General features: G+C 44.2%; 1 protein-coding gene across 1 annotated transcript in view; it reads right to left on the minus strand.

Moving 5' to 3' along the window:
- Nucleotides 1-26,066, minus strand: part of adamts17 (ADAM metallopeptidase with thrombospondin type 1 motif, 17) — a 219,443-nt gene that overhangs the window by 102,675 nt on the left and 90,702 nt on the right. Inside the window, exon 7 of the mRNA XM_034079817.2 lies at nt 4,751-4,794. Within this exon, the coding sequence (XP_033935708.1) occupies nt 4,751-4,794 (44 nt within the window). The remainder of the gene's footprint in view (nt 1-4,750; nt 4,795-26,066) is intronic.

Below are 26,066 nucleotides of genomic sequence, written 5' to 3' on the forward strand. Positions count from 1 at the left end.
GTGTGTGTGTGTGTGTGTGTGTGTGTGTGTGTGTGTGTGTGTGTGTGTGTGGCCCGAGCGAGCGAGAGAGAGACCTTACGTGCATTGTTGTTGTTAGCATCTGGTGCTAGCTAGCTGCGCTAATGGATAGAAGGAGCCGTTTAAATGAAAACAGAGGAGCGACATTTCGCCACAACTGCGCCGAGCACTTGACTTTATGCAGGCAGCAGACAGTGGGACATTGTACGAAAAGTCAGCACACTCAGCTCGGATAGTGTGCAACATGATTGCAGCGTCCAGGCAGCTCCCGTTCGAGCATGCCTGGAGTTGCACATAGCGCCAACGATCCATCACGCACGCACGCACACACACACACACACACACACACACACACACACACACACACACACACACACACACACACACACACACACACACACACACACACACACACACACACACACACACACACACACACACACACACACACACACACACACACACACACACACACACACACACACACACACACACACACACACACACACCATTTGTATTGTATTATTGTATGAGAGAGGTTCCAGGTTGAATTGAGGCGAATATTTGTAATGTTCAGAGGTTGTTGTGTTTAATATTCATGAGAATATTTGTCATTGTTCAAATGATAATAAACATTAGCATAAAGCATATTTGTCCACTCATATGTTGATAACAGTATTAAAAACTTGAAAAATATTCCTCTAAGGTACATTTAGAACAGATACAAAATGTGCGATTAATTTGCGATTAATCGCGATTACAGATGTAGCACCCCAGATAGGACTCACATGGGTGTGTCCCAGTCAAAAGCCCAGCGGATGCGAGTGGCTGGGGGTGTTGCCAAATTGCTAGAGGGCGTTGCCCAATTTCCCCATTTGTTCAATTACAGGATTTAACCATGAGATGGCGCTTCATTCACAAAATACACAAGGACAACTGGGTGTTGTAGAAACATCAATATTTTAGATCAAATAAAGTATATAGTTTGCTTTATGCAGTATATCAACTGCCTTCCTGACAGTTCATATTGTGCCGCTGCCCGGTGTAATTCAAATGTACCGCGGCGCGCAGCACAGACACACAGCTGCTGCCCTGCCGCAGCACCGGAAATGGAACTGCTGGGAGAAAAACTGAAATGTAACGTTATCTTTGATAATATTTATATTATTATATTATTTTATATTATTATATTTATTTCGTCTCCTCATTCGTCTCCTCAACGAAAGTAAAGAGAGATTTTGGCATAGTTTTTATTTAGTAAACTACATTTTCGTCTCGTCAGTTTTCGTCAACGATATTGCATGATGATTTCGTTACAGTTATTGTTACTGCCGTCGGTGCCGTTTCGTCATCGTCTCGTTTTCGTCATGGAAAAAAAGGTCGTTGACGAACATATTTCGTCATAGTTTTAGTCAAGGAAATTAACACTAGTGCTCTCTGAGAACTGCTTTTGAAGTCTTACAAAGAAGAGACAGTTATTATATCTGGGAAGTGGTCCACTACCATCTTTAATGGTCATTTTTTTCAAATATTTTGTCTATTCTAGAATAATATATCCATGTTTCGACGCAGTTGGTACTTCCCATGGTCATCAGTTGTGTTTGGGCTGGGATGTCAGTGCACATACGTATCAACGCTTGCTCTCAGAGACCCGAGCAGCAGGCAAAATGTACGGAACAATGATCTAAGTCACATTCAGAAATGTGCTTCAAGAAGTTGTTTTGATGATCACCAGCTGGAGAACCATTATAACTCATTAACAGCCGATGTGTTGATCTGCACGTAATCCCCTTCTCAATGTATGTTAATGAAGGGGCCCATAATGATCCGGGGGGGCGTAGCGACATTTGAAAGCGGCTGCACTTTATGTCATGGAGCATGAGGAGAAAGAGTGATCAGCTCTCTCGGTCCAAACATCTTGGTACACTTGAAGTGTTAGGATATGTTGCATTAAATATAATGTTATACACTGTAGTAGAAAAGGACTCATATAACTAGATTAAAAAAACAAGGCCTCACAAACTGTGGAATTAAGAGTGTCAAGGTTAAATGTAAATGAAGAGGCCACCCTAAACAAATATTCTCATGAAGTTAATGTGGTGCAAAGTTACGATAGGAAAGCGGACAAAAGATCAAGTGTCGGTCAATGTAGTGCAGGGAAACGTGTACGGAAACGTATGCGAAAAAGGGTAACGATAAAGAAGAGGGGAGGTGGTTTATTGTCCTCCACCTAGGTCAACCAATTAGCAACAAGAAGGCTTTAGCTATCAAATGCTATTACAACGTTTCTTTAGCAGTATGATCCTGGGGTTTGTTTGGACTTTGTTTTCTGTACTTGATAAAAAATAAAGTTATTTTGCATGGAACTCTGACTGCCTACAGCGCCTTCTGCTGAACCTGTTCGAATTTTACTGGTGCGAAATAAGTGAAAAAGTTCAAGTGTGGAGAAGGAGGTCCAACTGAATTCACTCGTAGGTACTACTAGACAGCCAGGCTGCCTCTGGGTGAAAAGGTAAAAAAAGAAACAATAACTGCTTCCTCACACCTGTGGGTCACTGAGGCTGAGCTGACATGGTTCACTGAGCAACGGTCAGAGAATATCACCAACCGCTCTCTTCCTACGTAGCACCTTAAATTAACTGTCACAGTGATTATGAACACTTTCACGTGTCAAAGAACACTAAATGTGTATCCATGTTTAACAGTCTAATGCCAGCATAGCGTTTATATTCTAGAGCTGCAGAGATTAATGGATTATTTGATCAAGAGGAAGTTAATCTGCAATTAATTATCTAATTATTATGTTAGTTAAATAGATTTGCAGCAGATATCTGTTCCATCGGCAGTCCCATGTTGGAGGTGTCATTTTTTATTTTGAAATTCAGTTCCTGACGGACGCCAAAAAAGCCAGAGATTATGGAATTAAACAAATAAATAAAAACAATGATAATTGTGTGTTATTGGTGAGTAAATAACAGTGTGTTATTTAGAAAAGAATAACAGAAGGAAAAAAAGATTTAAAAAATACAGATTTCAGTATTCTGAGGCTCTGAGCCATTTCTTTTCCTCACGGACGGCAAAAAAAGTCCGACATTATACGATTTAAAATAAAAACAATAATTGTGGCTTGATATTGAGTAAGAGCATGTTTTTATGAACCCCACAGCTTCCGGTCTTCCAAGACCCGAACAGACAAAAAGACGTGCTGCAGGCATGAAACATACGACCAATAGAAATACATTGCTTTTAAAATCGTTCTGTGTGAAATGAAAAAAAGGAGAAAATCGTGTTGGTGAACACAAATCAATAGATTAAATGTCGTGACTATAACACGAAATGCCGTGAGACTGGGTTGGGCAGCTGCACCGCCCTCAATCGTAAGGCTTTACAGAGGATGGTGAAAACTGCAGAGAACATCACCAGGGCGGAGCTGCCATCCATAGAGGACCTCTACTCCCAGCGGCTCAGGAAGAAATCCCTCCGGATTATCAAAGACCCCCATCCCCCCAGCCACAAACTGTTCAGTCGTCTGGCAGGCGGTACCGCAGCATCCGGACTAAAACCACCAGACTCAGGGACAGTTTCATCCCACAGGCCATAACACTGTTAAACACCTGAACTGTTGAAACAGCCATAATATCCCATCTGCTACTTAGTAATTATTTATCTAATATATCATTCCAATAGCTTGCATATAGACTCTTATTTCACGACATCACTTTTTTTTAACTATTTTTCTTTTTGTATTTACTTTTTAATATTTACTTGCACTATATTTTACTGTTTTTCTGTGTTATTGTATTGCACTGTTGGAGAAGCCTGTGACCTAAGATTTTCATCGGCATAACTACTCTGTAGCTATGTTCGTATGACAAATAAAGAACCCTCAACCTCCTGTCAGTGTGCTATTTAGATAGCGAACGTTAGCTAACTATTTAGCTAACTAGCTAAATGTTAACTATTTATCTAACTAGCGAACGTTAGCTATCTATCTCCCAAGCTAGCTAACCCTACCTAAAAAGCTTGCTAGCAAAATATAGCTATTTAGCTAGCTATGACCAAATGGGTGGCTCTCAAAAATTATTTGTTTTATTATTTATAATGAATGCCCTTTGGTGAAATTTGCGGTGGAATCCTTTGTCTACGGTCTGCAAGGAGACAAATTATAAAAACTAGTTTTTTTAAGCAGGCAGCTCCGCACAGCTGCAAACATCGCCGTAAATTCCCAAATATGCATTTTCTTTTTAGACACTAATCATATATTGGTAATCTAAATGGTTAGTTTCCCGCCTTAAAAAGTGTTTTTAATTTTTAAATTTAATTTAATAGATTATTTAAAGCTTTAACACAGTTTCTTTGGCAAGTAAAGGTTGATTAAGTTGGCAACACCATACATAAGAGGAAGTACCGATAATGTGGAAGTGCCATAGAGCAGGGGTTCCCAAACTTTTCAGCCGTGAATTGTCATGGGGGGGGGGGGGGGGAGTCCTCATGACCAGTAACACTCAGCTGTGTTTGTTTGAATGCAATGCAGCATTCTCATAGACAGTTTTGGAACTCCATATTCCTTGTGATTGGTCAAGTTACCATCAAAAGAATTAATGGTCGATGGATGATTGGTGTGTGTGTGTGTGTGCGTGCGTGCGTGCGTGTGTGTGTGTGTGTGTGTGTGTGTGTGTGTGTGTGTGTGTGTAGTTGTGTTTGAGATAGCTCCTGACATAGTGATACTCACCCACAGTATCACATGGCTCGTCTTTATGAACGCAGAAATCTGTCCTGAAAGAGAAACAAGAGCAGTTTAGATCATCTTTAATACTCAGGGGTGGGGAACTTCCGGCCTCTGGGCCGTATACGGACCGCGAGACCATTTGGTACGGCCCTCGAGGTAATTTATAAACACAAACAAAAAAGATTTTTCTTTTAGAAATCTAGACCGCAAAATAATTAAACAAGCGAGTGCCTGTTTTTCCTGGCCAAGGTCAGGGTCCTTGAACACAACACGAGCCTAACGTGTCATCACGTGGTATATGTCTCGTCTGACAGGGGTGCAGTTCTGACGGAGAGCACCAGAACGCCGCTCCGGGCCGGTGTAGGTACTGTCATATACACTAAAAAAAAGGACTTTGGCTGGCTGTTACATCAAATAAAATGTAACATGTATTTTCAACGTAATAATTTCATGTTTCCAAGATGAACGTGATGAAAACATGTATGGTCAAGACAAAGGGATTAGGGTATATCTGATTCCCACTCCAGAGCAGAAGGTGGCGGTATAACCACCAATAAACTGGATACCAACCACAGTCTATGATACCAACTAATGTAAACAGAGACAAAAATCAATCTACTTTTAAATGTTCACGGTTGTAAAGATGTGAAACAACAAACACGGCTTGAACAATAAGGCATGCTACATTATTGACTGCTCTTGGACACTTCCATGGATGTATTAAGAGAACTCTGCCAGACTCTGCCATTGTTTGATTTTGACCGCGATCTGGCGGGAAAGGTTTTCCCCTGCATCCTGTGTGCACTCGCGATATTTGGCCGTAACCGTAAACGTAACCTCGGGTTACGTAATGTAACCCTTGTCATATTAGCACAGGCTCCGCCCTCTACTGTACTCTATGGGTACTCTCTTACCCCACAAGCATTCTCCCACTGAGACTTCTATAGACGTAGCCGGCCCTGGGCGGGCCTACCTGAATGCGCGCGCATCACACCGTATAAAAAGAGGCCTCGCCTCCTGACTATCATCCTACACCTCTCTTCAGCGAGCGGAATAGGACAGACAGTGCCCCGAGTAGAGGGCTCCGCCTGTGCTAATATAACAAGGGTTACACTACGTAACCCGACGTTATATCTCTCACAGGCTCCGCCCTCTACTGGACTCTATGGGTACAGTGGGTGGAGCCGCGATGTATACGCGAACTGTCGTCCAACAATATTCCACCCTACTGCCCCTGACCGGCTATTATGGTCAGCAGCTGCTGCCCCACCCTCTCCTTTAACTCGGTTGTAACCGAGGAGAAAACCCCCCCACCCTGGATGGGGAGAGCCCCCTCGGCCCCGAAAGGGCTAACTACACGCCTGCCTCTCTGAATCCCTAAGGATAACAGGGAGAGCGCCAGAGCCCCTGCCTCACACTCAAACACTGACCCCGTGTCGAGTGTGTGGACTAAAGTGTGAGCAGCCCTCCAGCCCTGTAAGGGCCCAGTGCGCCACCCCCGCCCCTCCCGGGACCCTCCGAAGGCCCGAGAACAGCGAAGGCGCATTACGTCTGGGGAGGGGGTCAGATGCCAACTGACCCACAACCCCCCTCCCCCCTACCAGTCCTGTGTTGCCCCCGCAAGTACAGACGAGGAGAAAGAGCCCGACACGTCCAAGAGATAAAACCTTATGAAGGGGCCTGGCGTCGACCAAGACGCCGCTGTGCATATATCCACACTCCACACTCACACCGTTGAATAAGGCTGTTGACGCAGCCACAGCCCGTGTGGAGTGTGCACGAACCCCCGTGGGGCAGGCTCTCCCTGCCTGTCCGTAGGCATGGGCAATGCACTCGCAGAGCCAGCCTGCCAGGCGTTTCTTGGACAGAGCGTTCCCGATCACCCCTCCCCCGAAGCACACAAACAGCTGTTCGGTGCGTCTAAGGGCAGCCGTGCGCTCTACATAACGCAGAGGAGGTGCAGTTTAGCTTCCCTGGTCCCACCATGGGGGGGGAAGCCTAAAACCCCCTAACTGAATAGCCCTTGACCTGAACGCACTCCTTAGGCTCTTGGGCACAAAGGAGGGGTTCGGTCTGAGTGTCGCGCCGCTCCGGTCACCCCGAATCTGTAAACAGCTCGGGTGCACCGACAGAGCAGTTAACTCGGACACTCTTTTGGCTGACGTTAAGGCAAGAAGCAAAGCTGTTTTCCACGACAATGCTTTCAGAGAGGAGAGCTCCAGAGGCTCAAACGGCCCCGAGGCCAGAGCCTCGAGCACTAGGGGCAGATCCCACTGTGGGGTGGAGGCGTGCACTACTGGGCGCAGCCTCCTGACCCCCTGTAAAAACCGCGACATCAGTGGTTGACTAAAGGCTGACCTGCCGCCAAATCCCTCATGGCAGGACGAGATGGCTGCTGCATACACCTTACACCAGGCTGTGGTGGATCCAGCTCTAGGTGCCTGGATAGACTGAATAACACTATCAGACAATCCACCCTGTCTCAACCTGTCCCTCTCAGGAGCCAAACCTGGAGAGGACGGCCGAGAGTGGGTAACGCCCCGATTGCACCTGCCTCTTGAGACATCGCCCCCCAGAACTGGGGCACCGCCCAGGGCTGGCCCACCTTCATCTGTGTCATCTCTGAGTACCACGGCGCCCCAACGCGATCCGGAGCCACTAGGATGACTGACAGACGTTCTCGCCTCACTCTCCTCAGGAGGGGGAGAATGAGACGCAGCGGTGGAAAGGCGTATAGCAGCTTCCTTGGCCATGGCTCGTGTGCAAACGCGTCCACCCCCAAGGGTGGGTCGTCGCTCCGAGCCACGGAGAACCACAGGGCACAGTGGTTGTTTCGCCGGCTGGCGAACAGATCCACTTCCGCTCTCCCGAACTGGGCCCAGATCTGCTTCACCACCTTCGGGTGAAGCACTCATTCGCCTGGCAGGGGGCCGCCCCTCAACATGAGGTCGGCTCCCCCGTTCTCCAGTCCCGGGATATGGAGGGCTCTCAGAGATAACACCACCTCTGAAGCCCATAACCACAGTTCCTCCGCTGTGGTCAACAAGGTGGCGGATCGAACTCCGCCCTGCTTGTTGATATAAGCCACTGTGGTGCTGTTGTCGCTCCTGACCATTACATGTTCCCCCCGAATTAGGGGCCTGAAATGCTGGAGGACTAACACTACCGCCCGTAGCTCTAGGAGGTTGCTGTGTCGAGACTCTGTTAGAGCCCAGCGCCCACCTATAGCCCTCTTCAGGCAGGTCCCTCCCCATCCTGTTCCGGATGCATCCGTGAACACTGTGATGTAGGAGGTCACCCGTCCCAGTGGAGACCCCCTCCGGAGGTGATCCGGGGACCCCGAAAACCGGAGGTTGCCCCTCACTGAGGGGGGTATGGTCACCAGCCGCCGCTTGTGCCTCTTGGGATCCAAGCACAGGCTGGAGAACCACCTCTGCAGGCGGCGCACCTTCATGTGATCAGCCGCCATGAGACCCAGCGTCTGCATGACAGTAAAAGCTGTCACTGTTGCCCCCTGTCGCAGTCTGCGTACCCCCTGAAGAAGGGACGCACGTCTGCTCTCTGACAGGGTGGCGCGCAACGTGCCTGCATCGAGCACCACACCCAAATACAACGCCCGTTGGTGAGGTATGGGGGTGCTCTTTTTCCAATTGATCGCGAAGCCTAATCTGGTCAGGTGTGTGATCAATTGTGCTGTGCAAAACATTGCCTGTTCCCATGACCCAGCCATGACTATGAGGTCGTCTATGTAAAAGAAAACTCTCATGCCTGTGCGCGCAGCGGTTGAAGCGCTGTGGCCACACATTTGCCGAATGTGCGTGGGGATAGGGAATAGCCGAACGGCAGCCTGTTGTACTCGTAGGCTATTCCCTGGAAGGCAAAACGCAGATACTTTCTGTGCTTTGGAGCAATTTCTACATGAAAGTACGCGTCTTTCAGGTCGATGGTGGTGAACCAATCGCCTGGCTGCACCAGCCCCAGTAACTGTTTCATAGTTAGCATGCAGAATTTCCTGCGGGAAATGTGGCGATTCAGGCCGCGGAGATCTAGAATAGGTCTGAATTCCCCTGTCTTCTTGGGAACCAGGAAGTATATGGAATAAAGACCCTCTTCCCTGCGCTGAGGGTGCACAACAGACACAGCCTGTTTCTGCACCAGAGCCTGAATCTCTGCTGAGAGGAAACTCATCCCCTCTCGAGAGGATAGCTTCACCTCTCGCATGCCCATAAAAGGGGGTGGGACGCTGCAGAACTGGAGTGAATAGCCCCGTTTCAGCGTCCTGTCCATCCACCTTGATAGTACACAGCATTCCCCATAACACTGTGTTAAAGGGCATGCCCTCAGCTGTGGGGCTGCCTCCTGGGAGAACAGATTTACCTCTCGCATGCCCATAAAAAGAGGTGAGTGTGGGACACCCACAAGACAGTGGTCCATGTGATACAGTGGTACAGTGTATAGACATGTGGTACAGTGGGACGCTGCGTCCTCCTGACCCTCCACCTTGTTAGCACACAGCTGAGTTTCCATTCCCCAGAACATTGTGTTAATGGACAGGCCCTCAGCTGTGGGGCAGCAGCTATGAAGCTGTGATACTCTCTGGTGACCCGTTCCACCGCAAAAACTCCCCGCGACGGGAAGATTTGCCCATGGAGGGTTGACACAGAAAGGGCCGAATTACTGAGGACCCTGAACGCACCGCCGCGTGCTCTTGTGTGAGCGCGCGCTCCACCCTAATGCTGTTCTCACCACTACGGAAAACAGCATTAATCGGAGTCTTTATAGGCGTAGTGTGTTTTACTAAGGTCCCTGAACGCACCGCCACGCGCTCTTGTGTGAGTGCGGACTCCGCCATAATGCAGCCTTTACCACTACTGGTAACACTTTAAAGACTTTGTTATGGAAGCAAAGCAGGGGAGGGGGTGTGTACAGCCTCCTGAGGGTCCGATTGTGGATGTCATGCGAGCAAAATATGGTGAAGAAAGTCTGTCTAAATTAAATCATATTTTAGACTGCACTGTAACTTTTATCCATGTATTTTTCCTTAATGTTTATTTTATTAGCACTGTAACTTTTATCCATGTACTTTTTCTTGTAATGTTTAATTGAACTATTCATATTTTAGACTGCACTGTAACTTTTATCCATGTATTTTTCCTTAATGTTTATTTTATTAGCTTTTCTTTTTTAATGCTTAATGTCTTTCATTTCTTTTTTGTAAAGCAATTACCCTGCGTCGAAAAGTGCTATATAAATAAACTTGCCTTGCCTTGCCTTACGGGTAAACTGCATTGGAGTCTTTGCTAAGTCTTAACTACAGGTGGAACAGTGCACACGACATGCTGGAAAGATTCCTTGAGCAACAACCGGCCATCTGTGCAGCCCTGCTCTCGAGTGAGGTGAAGAAGCCCGAGAAGGATCTGTGCACACTGACTGAGTCAGACGTGACAACAGCTGAAGAAGTAGTCAGCGCGCTGAAGCCCATGAAGGAGGCTACACAGTACATGTCCAAGGAGAAGACCCCCACGCTGTCAGTCATCGCACCCCTCCAGGACACACTGATCAATGGACTGAAACCGATCGAAGGTGAATCTGCAGTCATAAAAGAGATGAAGGCTGCCATGTCTGGGGATCTTCAGAAGAGGAACATCGACCTCAGGGCAACTCTCCATGCATGTTCAGCAATGGATCCAAGATTCAACAGTCTTCCCTTCCTGACTGAGAACCAAAGACAGGAAGTTTATGATGGACTGATTGCAGAGGCTCAGGATCAGCCAATGCCATCAGAGGTAAGGCAATGATGGTACTGCTAGGTTTAACCCTTGGCCTTGTATCCTATGTAACATCTCCTGGTGAGAGTAAGCATAGGCCTAAATAATACATTGTTCAAAGTTTAAAAGGCAACTGTTAACTGTTTAAAATGCATAAATATTAAATTGTTTAAAAAGCATAAATCCTACAACGTTAACTGTTTAAAATGCATAAATATTAAATTGTTTAAAAAGCATAAATACTATAATGTTAACAGTTTTAAAGGCATATATTTTAAATACACCAATTAAAAGATGTATTGCAGTGAAAGCTCATGAATTTCATTTCATGTTGACCTATTTCATTTAGTTGTCCCTTTGGAGTGTGGTCGAAGAGGGCACAGGAAAATGTAATGGTAGCGCTGATGATGAGGGGATGGCATCCGAAGAAGAGACTGTAGATGATGGTGTGCGATTCAAGGAAGGAGAAAGCAGTCAAGGTCAGTATCACCCATTGTTATCCAGTGAAGCACACTGTGTTGTCTGAACCTCTGAGTAGGAATTATGGAATTTGATTAACTATAAATAATGTGTTTTTGTTTTTATTGTTTATTTATTTGAAGGTCAGCATCCTCCACCCAGGAATCCAAAGCCGTCTTGTCCACTGGCTGCCCTTCTTGGTGGTGAACGATACGGTGGTGGAGCACAACCCAAGAGAACCAGGCCAAGGAGCAGATGACCCGCTACAAGGAGGCAGATCTCTTGGAAGTGAAAGAAGATCCACTGGTCTGGTGGAAGGAGCACCAGTATGAGTATCCACTCTTGTCACCAGGGTGGGAATTTCACGACGGCCATGGCCGTCGTTGCCCTGCCCTTTGGCCGTGATGCCCTGTGAAGAAAAATGCAATTCACGGCCAAAGTGGCCTTTGTGCCCCTGTCAAAAATTCCAGTGTAAATAACGCCAGTGAAGTTAGACTAGTGCGCGCAGTAGTATAGTCCCATGCCTGTGGATCAGAGCGATTGCTCTGCTGTGATTGTTCCGTCAGACATGCCGTGTAAACAACGCGAGTTAAGTCATATTAGTGTCCCGCTGTTATTGTTCCGTCATACATTTCTGTAGGTGCCCGACAGCCTCCTCCTCAGCCGCCGGAGCAAGAGAAGCACAGGTAAGGAAGCGGACCAAGCTGTTTTGATATGATGTGGTAGTATTTGAAAGGACTTAACATTTACGTGTTTATAGAAAGTACTATTGATAGGTAATTACCATTGTATTAGCCTATTTAAAGTCGACTCGTTAGTACATTTTGTCATGAAAACTAGCTAGCTAGTTTGGATAGCGCTAACGTCTTCCCTTCAAGGGGTCTACATCTAGTGTTGCTTCTACAAGCTAGCAGATAGCTGTCACCTTTGAATCTAGTATGTTTCTTGCTAAGCGGTTTTGATATAATTAGGGCTGTCAAGTTAACGCGTTAATAACGCGTTAACACAAAAAAAAATTAACGCCACTAATTATTTTAACGCGATTAACGCATGTGTATTTTTTTTTCCTCGGCCGCCCCGTAGTTTCAGAGCGCATCGAGTTTAAAATACCATCTACAAGCTGATGCTGACAGCCCCGCTCCTGCTGCCCGCTTGTGGCAGACCACACTTCCACGCTCACCGGCAGGCACCGACTGGCCATCGGGAGGACCGGGAGGGTGTGTGTCTGTGTGGCCCGAGCGAGCGAGGGAGAGACCTTACGTGCATTGTTGTTGTTAGCATCGGGTGCTAGCTAGCTGCGCTAACGGATATAAGGAGCTGTTTAAATGAAAACAGAGGAGCAGTCTATCCACACAACTGCGCCGAGCACTTGACTTTATGCAGGAAGCCAGACAGCGGGACATTGTACGAAAAGTCAGCACACTCATGATTGCAGCGTCCAGGCAGCTCCCGTTCGAGCATATGCCTTGAGTTACACATAGCTCCAACGATCCCACACACACACACACACACACACACACACACACACACACACACACACACACACACACACACACACACACACACACACACACACACACACACACACACACACACACACACACACACACACACACACACACACACACACACACACACACACACACACACACACACACACACACACACACACACACACACCCCATTTGTATTGAATGAGAGAGGTTCCAGGTTGTTGTGTTTAATATTCATGAGAATATTTGTCATTGTTCAAATGATAATAAACATTAGCATAAAGCATATTTGTCCACTCATATGTTGATAAGAGTATTAAAAACTTGAAAAATATTCCTCTAAGGTACATTTAGAACAGATCAAAATGTGCGATTAATTTGCGATTAATCGCGATTAACTATGGACAATCATGCGATTAATCGCGATTAAATATTTTAATCGACTGACAGCCCTAGATATAATACATGACTGTCTTATGTGGTTTATGGCTGAACATAACGTATACGTTTAAGAAACACTATTGCTATTCATTCAGCCATTTGTAAAACGACTGGCGTTGACGTTAGTGCTACACTTTTCCATCATGTTGATTGACTAGCGATAGCTGGTGAGCTATCATCACTAGTTATGAGGATACGTCTCTCTTTGAAGGAATTGTAGGGGTTACTTTTGGAATCCTTCTCATATGATTTTCTGGGCTTTTTGAACTAAAATTCTGACATTTCTGTGAGATGATGGATAATGTTTCAGTTTATCCTATAGTTAAGTTGTGGGTTTTTGCTGGCATCATGTGGGTGATTCAAACTCTGAAATAGCAGCTTGATTCACACTTGATCAAATGTAAAACAGCGCTGATGTAATCCAAGTATTTAGAATACGGTAATTAGATGGAGTAATGTAACGGAATATGTTACAAATGACATTTTAGAGCATGTATTCTGTAACTGAATACATTTTAAAAGTACAACCAGTAAAACCAGCGTAATTTAACCAAACGGCCTTTGTGCCCTGTCATGTGGCCTTTGTGCCCTTGAAAAAAATGTGAACGGGAAGGCCACATGGCCTTGCCCCTAAAATGACGAAATTCCAAGCCTGCTTGTCACACCTTGCTAAAAGGTACCTGTACATCCCTGGCACTAGTGTCTCCTCGGAGAGGGTCTTCTCTACCGCCGGAGATATCGTCACTGCTCAGAGAAATGCACTTCTCCCAGAACACGTTGATCAGATTATATTCCTGAACAAAAATCTGAAGAGAATGTAGATGCAGTTATGTAGAGAGGAGCCTTTCTGTTTAGTGGTGTTGGCTTAAATGTTACTCCTTTGGATTTGAATTATTGGCAGGTACATTTTACATTAAATGTTGTTCTTAGTGACTTGAATTATTGGCTACCTCATATTCTGTGTTAAGCTAAACATGCTGTAAAAGAATCTGTTCAGAACAGGCCACCTGCTGCACCTTTTAATTCTCCATTGTGATACTGCACTTTATGTACTTACGTTTCAAAGGCTTGTAAGCTACAGTTTGCACTGTTTCAATAAATGAAACAAATGTTCTCACCACATCTTTTGATTCATTTTGTCCAGCATTTGCAAGCTGTAGACTCTCTGTCTAGTCAGAGCCATATATTGTATAATTGATGCTTTCAGTTTTCAGTTGAATGAATTCAATCCAAGTCAATGGAACACTCACAAGATGTCACCAAAATCACACTGTCTTTTTAAAATCTTTCAGAAAATGATGTAAGTGTATCAAATTATATCGAATCGTATCGTTGGCTGAATATCGTGATATATCCTGCTGTCCCGCCTGGAATCATCCCTCAACATCACTGACACTGCACTCTCCTGGTTGAAATCATACCTCACCAACAGACACCAGTTCATCCACATCAATAACTGCACTTCCTCCACTGCCCCTCTGAACCAAGGCGTCCCCCAGGGTTCGGTGCTTGGTCCCCTCCTCTTCATCCTCTATATACTCCCCCTTGGAAAAATCATCCGTCGCCACAACCTCCAGTATCACTGCTACGCTGATGACATCCAACTCTACATCTCCACAAAAACCATCACTGCCACAACTCACTCCACACTCACCAACTGTCTCTCAGATATTAAATCCTGGATGCAGACAAACTACCTTCAACTGAACAGCGACAAATCTGATATCATCATAATCGGACCCCCATCCCGCACCAACTCCACTCAGAACTTCAACCTCACCCTTGACAGCACCACTCTAACCCCCTCTCCTCACATTCGCAACCTTGGAGTAATCTTTGACAGCCAGCTCAAATTTGACAAACACACAAACCACATCACCAGGACCGCCTTCTTCCATCTGAAAAACATTGCCCGCCTCCGTCCCTCACTCACCTTCCCGGCTGCTGAAACCCTCATCCACGCATTTGTCACTTCAAGACTGGACTACTGCAACAGCATCCTGTATGGTTCATCATCCAAAATCCTAAATAAACTACAATACATCCAGAACTGCGCTGCCCGCCTCCTCACCCACACCTGCTCCAGAGACCACATCACCCCCGTCCTTCAAAACCTGCACTGGCTCCCTGTTCGTCAACGAATACACTTCAAAATCCTTCTGCTAACACACAAAGCTCTCAATAACCAGGCTCCCCCCTACCTCTCCGACCTGATCCACCACTACACCCCTTCCCGCAGCCTTCGCTCATCAGAAGCGAACCTCCTCTCTATCCCCAAGAAAACCAAGCTCCGAACCTGGGGGGATAGAGCCTTCTCCATCGCTGCCCCCACCCTCTGGAACTCCCTCCCACAACACATCAGAGACTGCACTGACCCCCCCACTTTCAAAACACTGACCAAAACACACCTCTTCAGACTGGCTTTTAATCTGTGAATTATGCTGTGTTGCTGTTTTAATAACTTTTAAATGTTATTTTATCTTGTTCTAATAACTTTTAAATTCTATTTTATCATGTTTTATCACCACTGTAAAGCGTCTTTGAGCACCTGGAAAAGCGCTTTGAAATGCAATGTATTATTATTATTATTATATATCGTATTGTGAGCTGAATATCGTGTATCGTATCGTGAGATTAGTGTATCGCTAGTAGCCCTAGTAGTCGCACTCTCTGTCTCTCCGCTAGCTCTCCCTGCTCAGCATATAGTTATGTTCGGCTCTGTGTCACTGCACCCCCGGGCCAGTAACCTACATGCTGCCTGCACTGCAGTGACAAAGAGTCGGCTGAAAATCGGCAACGTTTCCTTAATATTCCTCGATTTTAAATATTGATGTCCACGCATTTTCAGTAATAATGTTATCAGGCACTTAATAATAATATGCGTGCCTGTCAGTGGCAAAAACAAGCACTTCAACTTTGAGTAATATAGGATAATGGAACAATTCAGTAGGGATGGGTACTGAGCCCTGGTATTAATCAAAGGAGTCCCGGGAATTAATTATTAAAGACTCTGGTGCCATTAAGCTCCAATGTTATCAGTCTTTGTATCGGTACTGGAGACATTTAAAACATGTTATATGTGTTATGCTACAGAAACATTATATTGCAGTTTTAGTTTCGCCAACTCCGTTTTTAATACGCAAAAAGACTGCAAAATGTGTCTATGATTATTTGGAGTATTTTTGATCTTTCCAATCCAGCGTCTGTGCGAGGGGGCGGGGCAGTTTACACACGTGGCACACACACACACACACACACACACACACACACACACACACACACACACACACACACACACACACACACACACACACACACACACACACGGCAGAGAGCCGTCTAAACATCTTGCAAAAGTGCACCACACTCAGACAGAAATGCACCGTTTTCGATTTTTCTTTAGCTCTGTAGCCCTCCACGAGTAACGTTTCCACGTCAGGTATTATGTACAGTGGCCCTGAAGTGCAAGACACCACAGCATTTCACAAAACACAACAGTATTTCACAAAACACCACAGCATTTCAGGAAACACCACAGCATTTCACATTGGACGGAAAGGGTATTCCTTTGGGAGAACACTTCTTGTTTGTGATTGGACAGAGCCAGAGAAGCACTGCTGTGATTGGTTGTTTTTGCTGCCAGTCAAGAAATGACGCTTCGTGATTGGCCCAACACATCAGCCGTTAGCTGTTAGCACACACTCAGAGCTCACAGCTCCTCATATCTGTTCAGAAACTGGACAAAAGTTAAACATATACAAAACACAGACTGTCTGTGTCATGGCGAATACAATCGCTGCTTTATTTATGTCTGTATGACGTTGTTGTGAGTGTGGACGGAGCAGCTACAGGTTAGTTTAGCCCAGCGTTTCTCAAAGTGTGGGGCGCGCCCCACTGGTGGGGTGCAGAGATGTGATAAGTGGGTCGCGAAAAAAATAAAAATAGAAAAAATATATATATATATTAAAACAAATGTTTTTCTTTTTTTTCACACTGGTGGAATATCAAAACAACGGCCCGCCCGGGGTGCAAAATGAAAGCGACCCTCTACCACACAAAACAACACCTGTAGATAACCCAATTTGTGTTCTTTGAAATTGAAAAGGATATTGCATTGTGTTTGTTACTTTCGTTGCAGTTGTATGTCTTAAGTGTAATTTGGCATGCTTTTATTTTGAAGGCGAGTTTACGCTGTTGACAGTTGTTGTTGCTATGGAAACAAGAAACGTTTCACAGCGGGCGGAACTTGTCATAAAGTCCGGGATAATAAAGCCCACCCATTTAGAGGGAAGATATGATTGGTCAATTGTACTGTCATTTGACATTACTCTCTCGTTCAGTTACTATAGCTGGCCCTCTGTGAATTCATAGCTGGACGTCCAATCAGCTCCTGTCTTCACAAACTCGCAGAGAGGAGCTTCTTTCATTTAACCCTTCACATTCAAACAGAAACTGAATAGTCAGATTCAAAGGATTTATTTCTTTGGAAATGTTATTTTAAATACAATTTAATCAAGTTATTTTTGGTAAAACTAATGACAAATATTACTAAAAACATATTTAAAAAAAAATATATAAAGAAAAATATAATTTGTTTTAATGTCTTTAAATATTATTTTGTTGAATATCTTAGGCCCTCAGAGACAGGCTCGCCACTGGTAAAAAATCTCTCATACACACGTGTGAAACGCTCTCACAGACACACACAACAGCGTTGCAGTCGGGAAGAAAAGCAATGTGGAGCGAGAGAGAGAGCGAGAGAGCAAGAGAGAGAGCAAGAGAGAGAGCACACCTTTATCTATCTTTATCTATATTAAAGTTGTAAAAAATAAAGTAAGAAATCATTCCAATGTGTACTATAGGACAGTAAAAAGTTTAAAAGGGGAGGGATTAGTCAAATATGCATAAATAAAAAGAAAGAATGCTAACTAGGTAACATAAGATAAGAATAAACAAGTTTAAATGATTTGTTGTGATCATATTCTAAAGATGTTTGGATTATTGAAAAGTGTACAGCTCCCTTTCATCTGAGTGTTGAGAGCTGTTTCCATAAATTCATTTTGTGCTCAAAGTAGGGCTACTCGATTATGGCAAAAATCATAATCTCGATTATTTGGGTCAATAATTGATATCACGATTATTAAAAACGATTAACCATTTACTTTGAAAAACATCAATTTATTGAAGAAAATAATTTGAAAAGTTTGTTTTTAACAGTTGATTACCCTGAACTTTAAGTATAATTCAACTGAAAAACCTATTTAAAAAATAAATAAAATCGTTTTATTTCGATTATGTTGTTTTCATAATCGTTGCAAGCCAACATCGTAATTGCGATTAAAATACGATTAATTGAGCAGCCCTAGCTCAAAGTGCACCAGATTGATGCATTTAACTTCAACATTTAAAAAAAATCTTCCTTGGGGTGCATGCCCCCGGACCCTAGAGGATGTGACGTCCACCACCAAATAAAGCAGGTTAAAATAATTAAATTGCATACATTTTATTTTAGTAAACACTGAAAACGGGTCCCACAGACCCAAACAGCACTCAAAGGTTAAAGGTAGCATATAATAATGTTAATATGTGCTAAATATATACACTGCAAAAAAACTAAAAAGAGGAGTAAAAGTAGCTCACGACATTTGACAATTTTAAGCTTGGCCTACCATTTTATTGGAGCGATGAAAAGGCCCACCTGTTCAAAGTGGGGAATGCCAGAAAAAGTTTGAGAACCACTGGTTTAGCCTGATCGATCCGATTCCGATAGGATTTACATGGAGATACGGCCCGCCCCCTCTCCAGCGTCTTGTTTGAATGACAGGAGTAAACACAGAGTTAATGCTTTATTAATTCATGTTTTTTAAGGGGCTCATCTCCATGTAAATACTATGGTAGATCACCCAATATTCGCATCGCTCTAATCGCTCAAGTTTCACCGCGGCTGTCAGCTGTGTTTGCTCCTGTCATTCACAAGAGGCCCTGGAGAGGGGGCGGGGCGTATCTCCATGTAAATCCAATGGGAGATACCAACTACAACAAAATGAACATATTTGACCGTGATTTAATTGTAATACATGTTTCAAAGTGATGCCGAAGCAACTACATACTGATACCGGTTAGTAAAAACCATGAATTAACGCTTTGACAAGTCTGCAGACAGACAGCAGGCGAAAAGCTTTTAAAATGCGTGTTTTCTGAATGGAATCGGATCCATCAGGCTAAACCAGGGGTACTCAAATACAAATCTTAAAGGTCCAAAATAAATGTTTCAATAAGACAAAGGTCCGTTTATTACGGTCATTCAAACTTTTAAACAATTGCAACAAGATTCTTAACACGAGGTTGCAAAAACATAAATAATCTGTATGCAGCAGTTTTCATTGTTAATGTGTCTGTGCTTGACCCCTCAGAGTCGCAGTGTAAGAGCTGCGGTTATTAATAAAGGCAGCTGCACCCTCTTTCATTCAGCATTCCCATTAGTGCTTTATAAATGTCTTGCCCCCCCCCCCCCTTGTGTGTCCACTGGGGTTCGTCAGGCCCAACACATCTTCAACAAACTCCCCCTTTGCCTCATCATAAAAACTCACAAACACCAGCAACTGAGCATTGTCAGTGGTGTCAGTGGACTCATCCACAGCTAAGGAAATGCACTGTGCATTTTCTATTCCATCACAAAGCTGATGAATCAAATCACCAGCCAGTATTTATGTTCTTCTGGTTGCTGTGGAATCTGAGAGGGGGTTTGCTTGATTTGACCTGTTATTTCCTCTTTGTGTTTGCCTTCAACATGGTCTCCATCACTTTAGTCATGCATTCTTTTATACTTCAGTTATGATCCAGTTGAATGTCCTTACCTACTGGCCTAGTTAAATCAAAGAGGTTACTTTGTTTTGGCTGGGCAGTGTAGTTTTACACACCGTCTTATTTGACTTCCTCAGGACTTAAAACAGTTTTTTGGGGGCAGACCCCCTCAAAGAAAAAAATATATTTACACACGTAAGGTCATCATCTTAATAGTTGTGTATGCTCATCCGTGAGCAGAGCATCAAGTTGACGTGTATTGCAGCTGAATGCGGCGATTACCATTTTGTTCAGCAAAACGCCTCACAAACGTATTAAGATCAACAGCTTTAGTGCGTTTTGATTCGATGCTGAGTGCAGCCACACTGACAGTCTCTTCTCTGTCAGTGTAGACCGCAAATACCTCATTCCTTCAGTGCTTGGGTCCGAATGCTTCTCGTTTTGCGCCGTCCTGTTCAAATGAAATCGCCGCCAATCATATGTCCACGCTCGCGCCAGGACCGGGGAGAGGTTACATGACGTGCATGCTGCATTCACTTGCACTCGGACATTAGAAACTTTCTCTCATAAATGTCCGATGAGCGCTGTTTGCAGTCTATGGACATAGCGGATAATTTTGACTCGTTGCGTTGTGGCGATGTCTCGCAGATAACACAGATAATACATATGAAAAGTATAATTTGCTCAGAGTCCAGAGACAGTTGTGGTTCGGTCCGGATCCGGACCGGAGTCCGTACTTTGAGGATGCCTGGGCTAAACTAACCTGTAGCTGCTCCGTCCACACTCACAACAACATCATACAGACATAAATAAAGCAGCGACTGTATTCGCCATGACATAGACAGTCTGTGGTTTGTACATGTTTAACTTTTGTCCAGTATCTGAACAGATATGAGGAGCTGTGAGCTCTGCGTTTGTGCTAACGGCTAATGTGTTGGGACCAGAGGTTGCGCTTGACTTTTTCGCTGCCAGTCATTGTGACGGACAGGATCGCAACATTTCCGTCAACATCCATTATCACCACGCCTGTACACAACTCTTTCCCGGGGGGCGGAGAGAGCACGCTCGTGAACTGTCAACGCCGTGTTATGCATGCCCACAGCACCTCGCGGGAGCGCGCACAGCGTAAAGCAAATACTTTTGTTGATCTGTTCGGCAAAGTTAGGTCTGGAAACGATATAATTTCCTTTCGGGCGGGCATGCATAACACAGCATAATACCGGAGCCCCGCTGCGGGGATACTTTGGCGCTGTTCTGAGTTTGTTAAAATCTGTCAAAATGACGGACGGCTTTCAGATTTCTCCATCATTGTTAAAAAAAATTCGTCATAGACGGAAAAAATTCGGTTAATGCGACCTCTGGTTGGGACCATGGTTGGGACATATTGCGCTGTCGGCAGTTGACGAAGCGTCATTTCTTGACTGGCAGCAAAAACAACCAATCACAGTAGTGCTTCTCTGGCTGGCTCTGTCCAATCACAAACAAGTGTTCTCCCTAAAGGAATACCCTTTCCGTCCAATGTGAAATGCTGTTGTGTTTTGTGAAATGCTGCGGCGTTTCCTGAAATGCTGTTGTGTTTCCTGAAATGCTGTGGTGTCTTGCACTTCAGGGCCACCATAATTATGTATGCTAGCAGCTACACACGGAGTTAACGCAATGATACAAACATGGGTTAATGATTAGAGGTAACTGAGTTATTTATTTTGTTAAAGTTTCAGCTACAATAAAACAACCATGGTGCTGTTTCTTTTGATGTAAAATATTATTTATATATTTTAAATAAAAAGCAATGTTAATTCTGTTTACAGTTCTGTCATCACATTATTTAATGTGATTTGTTAATTCAGTTTTAAAGCTTAGCACTTAGGCTGGATCCATGTCTTTTAAATTGAAGAACTCTGTTGAATTGGTTTGGATATGACTAAGTAATTCGTCAACTTCTGTCTGATAAGGGGACTGATAAGGTTCGGTGTAAAAAAAAGCAGATGTAATGATGAGTCTTAATTTACAGTAATATTGCGAGTTCTCTGTGTAACTTAACTTTCATGTATGTTGATTGGTCTCTCTCAATTTTTCACAGCAATTTGTGACTGCAAAAGTTCCTGTGGCTGATGTCCGACCGCAAGAGTGTCCTGTCTAACCGTACCTGTGTCTGCAATTCAACTACATCAGTGAGGTAAAAGGTGTCATCTTCCATTCTCAAGTTCATGATTGAAATGTTTTTTTTATTTTTTGCTGGTGATTTTGTTTTGGTGGGCAAATGTGGAGGTGTAAGGAGTGTAGTGAATCTCTTTCCAGTAGATATGAGTTACTAAAGCATTTTAGACTACAGCAGCGGCATAGGCAACGCTATCCATGCCCACACACAAACTGCCCATGTACATTTAAGACATGGAATGCTTTGCACATTCATTTAAATAGAGCCCATCCCAAACAAAACTCTCAGGAGCAGCTGGAATTGTCAATATTCAGTTGTCATTTGTGCACTTCGAGCGATCTTCCTATGGAGAGGGATTATTTTGTACACATTGGAACTCATTTTAAGAGTCATGAGACTGTTCCTTGTATGTTTGTGGGTTGCAGTTTTGAAACAAATATATATGCAACATTTCACTCTCACAAAAACAGGAAACACAAACCGCATACGTTGAAAGATTTCAAGCCAGGTGTAGTTAGAACCACTCTAGTTGCACAAGAATCCTCTGATAATCCTGAGGAATACGCACATAATCAAGATGACTCTGCAGTTGAAGTACACAGTGCTTGTTCAAGTAGTGATGTGGATGTAACTCAGAACTCTTCCAAAGTAATTGAGAAAAACTTTGCTGCGTCGTTGCTCAAGTTAGAGCATTTTGCACATGTGCCGGGTACAATATTGATGAGTTTTTGGAAGAACTGCACTACTTAAGTTCGGCAACATTGCCCCTCTCCATTAACATTCTTGAAGGTGTATTTCAGAAACATAGTCCCACAACTGATAAGTCTGTGATAACAGAAGTAGTCACTGCTCTCTGCGCATCAAACCCTTTGCTCAAAGCCATAGGGAAGGGTGGTCCCCCAAGGACATCTTATCTCCGCAATCAGTACAAAGACAGCTTTAATGTTGTAGAACCCATAGAGTACATACTTGATGCCAAGGAAAAAAGGAGTGTTCAGTATGTACCTGTACTCAAGTCTTTGCAGCAGCTCTTTCAGAGGAAAGATGTTGTAGACAAGGTGGTTGAAAACCACAGAGTGCAGCAGAGTAATAGGGGGACTGGTGAACAACAGACTTACAAATCTTCCCAGGATGGTTCACACTTCAAGGAAAACGGTTTTCTATCAGGGGATGACTTAAGAATTGTGTTGACTATATACATAGATGACTTTGAGATTTGCAATCCTCTGGGTACTGCTCGCAAGAAGCATAAGCTTTGTGGAATCTACTGGACTTTGAGTAATTTGCCTCCAGGCTCACATTCATCACTATCCTCGATTTACCTGGCGGTCTTGTGTAAAACTGATGATGTGAAGAAGTATGGTTATGACCGTGTCTTACATCCTCTTCTTCAAGATATGATAACTCTAGAACAAGTTGGTGTTTTCATTCCATTGCTTGGCAGATGTCTGAAAGGCACCATTCAGGTTGTTGCGGCAGACAACCTGGGAGCTCACAGTATAGCTGGTTTCAATGAGAGCTTTTCTGGTGGATATATCTGCCGATGTTGCACAGCAACAAGTACAAACAAACAAAAGAGGTAAAGTCAGGTGCATTCAGTCTAAGGACAAAGAACTCCATGACTCTCATGTGAAATCAGCGCAGGAGAATGGGGCAAGTTTTTTTTGGGGTGAAAAGACATTGTTCCATCACTCAATCTCTTGACCACTTCAGTATTCACACGGGTTATCCTCCAGATAGTATGCATGATATTTTTGAGGGGTTACGGTCAGTAGAGCTTGCACGTTGTTTGGCATTGCTAATATCTAAGAAATATTTCAATCTTGAAACCCTCAACAAATCTATCCTGCAGTTCCCTTATAAGTGGGCAGACAAAACAAACAGGCCACATGTGATCCCACACACATTTTCTCAAAGAAATACAATAGGTGGGAATGCCCATGAAAAGTGGGCTCTGTTGAGACTACTCCCATTCATAAACGGGTATCTGGTGCCTGAGGGTGAAATTGCATGGCAAATACTGTTGGACTTAAAAGACATTGCAGAGCTTGTGGTTGCTCCAAGACAAACAGATGAGTCAATTGCCTATCTTGAGCACAGACAAAAGTACCAAGAACTCTTCCCTGATGTGCGACTGCTACCAAAGCATCATTATCTGGAGCACTATCCACAACTGATCAGGATGTGTGGTCCTCTTGTGGGCCTCTGGACCATGCGTTTTGAGGCCAAGCACAGTTTTTTTAAGCAGGTTGAGCGACACACCAATTGCTTTAAAAAGGTGCCCCTCTCGCTAGCTACTAAGCATCAGCTAATGATTTCCTATCAACTGGTATCATCCAGTGTTGATGAAGCTGCCCTGGAAATCACAAAGGTCTCAACAGTGCCTTTGGATGTATTGAAACAAGAAATAGCTCAGACTATTGCCCAGAACTTCCCTGGTACAACTGAAGTTCACTTAACAAAGTGTGTGTCAAGCAAAGGGGTAACATTCAGAAATGGGATGATAGTTGCTCATGGGTCTACAAGTGGACTGCCTGACTTTGGAGAGATTCTTCAGATTTGCATTGTACAGGAGAGACTATGTTTCATGGTGAGAAGGGTGGGTGGTATTGGGAGCATTTCAGAGCCTTTGAGCTCAGTCCAACAAGAGAAACTGTTTTGATTGAGCTTGAGGAACTGGCAGATGACTATCCTTTGGCAGACTACTTTGTTGGACCTCTCAGAATGGTGACATTAAAAAGACACAGACATATGAGGTAACCGACAGATTTAACATTGAATGGTTATGTTGTCCTCTCATTGCTCTGTTGAAATTAAGATGAACCCTTGTGCATCCCTTGAAAAAAAAGTTCAGTATAACATGTAGGCTAATTTTGTAATCCCTCTTTCACAGACGGCCGTGGCATGGCTACTCCAGTGAAGCTCAGAATCATTTTAGGAGAAAACAGTTCCCAGAGATTGATCCTTCCAGGTGGGATTCCAGAGGCCGTCACTCACACAGCGAATGAAGAGGCAGTGTGCAATAGAAGGGGAATTCAGGCTCCAATTCATGGATGCTGAGTTTGGGAATGAATTCACCAACTTGCTGTCAACATCAGATGTCCAGGACAGAAGTTCCATCAAGGTCATCTTTATATCAGTTGCACCTGCACAGCCTGTTCGCTCCCTGCCCCTCCCTACTCAGCTGCTGCCACTTCCCGCTGTCTAAATGACTCCTTCTCTCTCTCATCTGGAAGCTCCGTCAATACTGACATACTGTCTTCTCCTGAGTCCACGTGAAGATCATCTGGATGGCCCCGTGTCTTCATTGTGCCCCGGTTCTCTTAGACACTGAACTACAGCTGGACAGGGCCAACGCTACTTTCAAAACGGACGGAACATTGTTGAGTCCTGACAACAAACTTAAATCTGCCATTCTTGATGGCTTAGCTGAGAAGATTACAGAGTACAAAGTCTACCTCTCTGACAGTGAGTTTGAGGAGGGAGCAAAAGCTCTTGTCTCATCACATCCATGTTTGAAAGAACCCGGTTCTTTCACTGGATATGGCGGATGGAAGACGAGCTTGAAATATAAACTTGCTAACTACCGAACAAAGCTTAGCTTGGATGCCCTGAAGTTGTAGTAAATGCCCTAAAACACAAACCTGATGGCAAATGCAGTCCTGCCTATGGTGTGAAAAAGCAGAGGTGAATTACTGCCCCACCTACCCATCCGGGGAAAGGGCAGAGACGCTTGAAAAGTTAAGAGTGACCCTCCTCTCAGAAGTAATACAAAGGAATAATGAGGACATTGATGGAAAAGACCTTTGCATGCAGAAGGCAAGAGGTTGTTCGGCAGGCACCAATGATAGCCGATTTCAAAACCTCTCTTCCATGTGCGTGAGGTAAGTGAATGAATGTGTGAAGGAACGTCCCCTTTTTACTTTTATTGGGATATATATAGTAGACAATGAATGCTTACCTGCACAGTGTGTGCCATATAAAAGACATATTGACATTCTGAATGTTGTATGTACAGTGGCATTTGTATGCAGGAATCATATAAATAAATTAGGGCTGTCAAGTTAACGCGTTAATAACGCGTTAACGCAAAAAAAAATTAACGCCACTAATTATTTTAACGCGATTAACGCATGTGTATTTTTTTCCTCGGCCGCCCCGTAGTTTCAGAGCGCATCGAGTTTAAAATACCATCT

This window comes from Pseudochaenichthys georgianus, chromosome 3, assembly GCF_902827115.2.
Source record: "Pseudochaenichthys georgianus chromosome 3, fPseGeo1.2, whole genome shotgun sequence".
In the NCBI taxonomy this organism is placed as follows: domain Eukaryota; kingdom Metazoa; phylum Chordata; class Actinopteri; order Perciformes; family Channichthyidae; genus Pseudochaenichthys; species Pseudochaenichthys georgianus.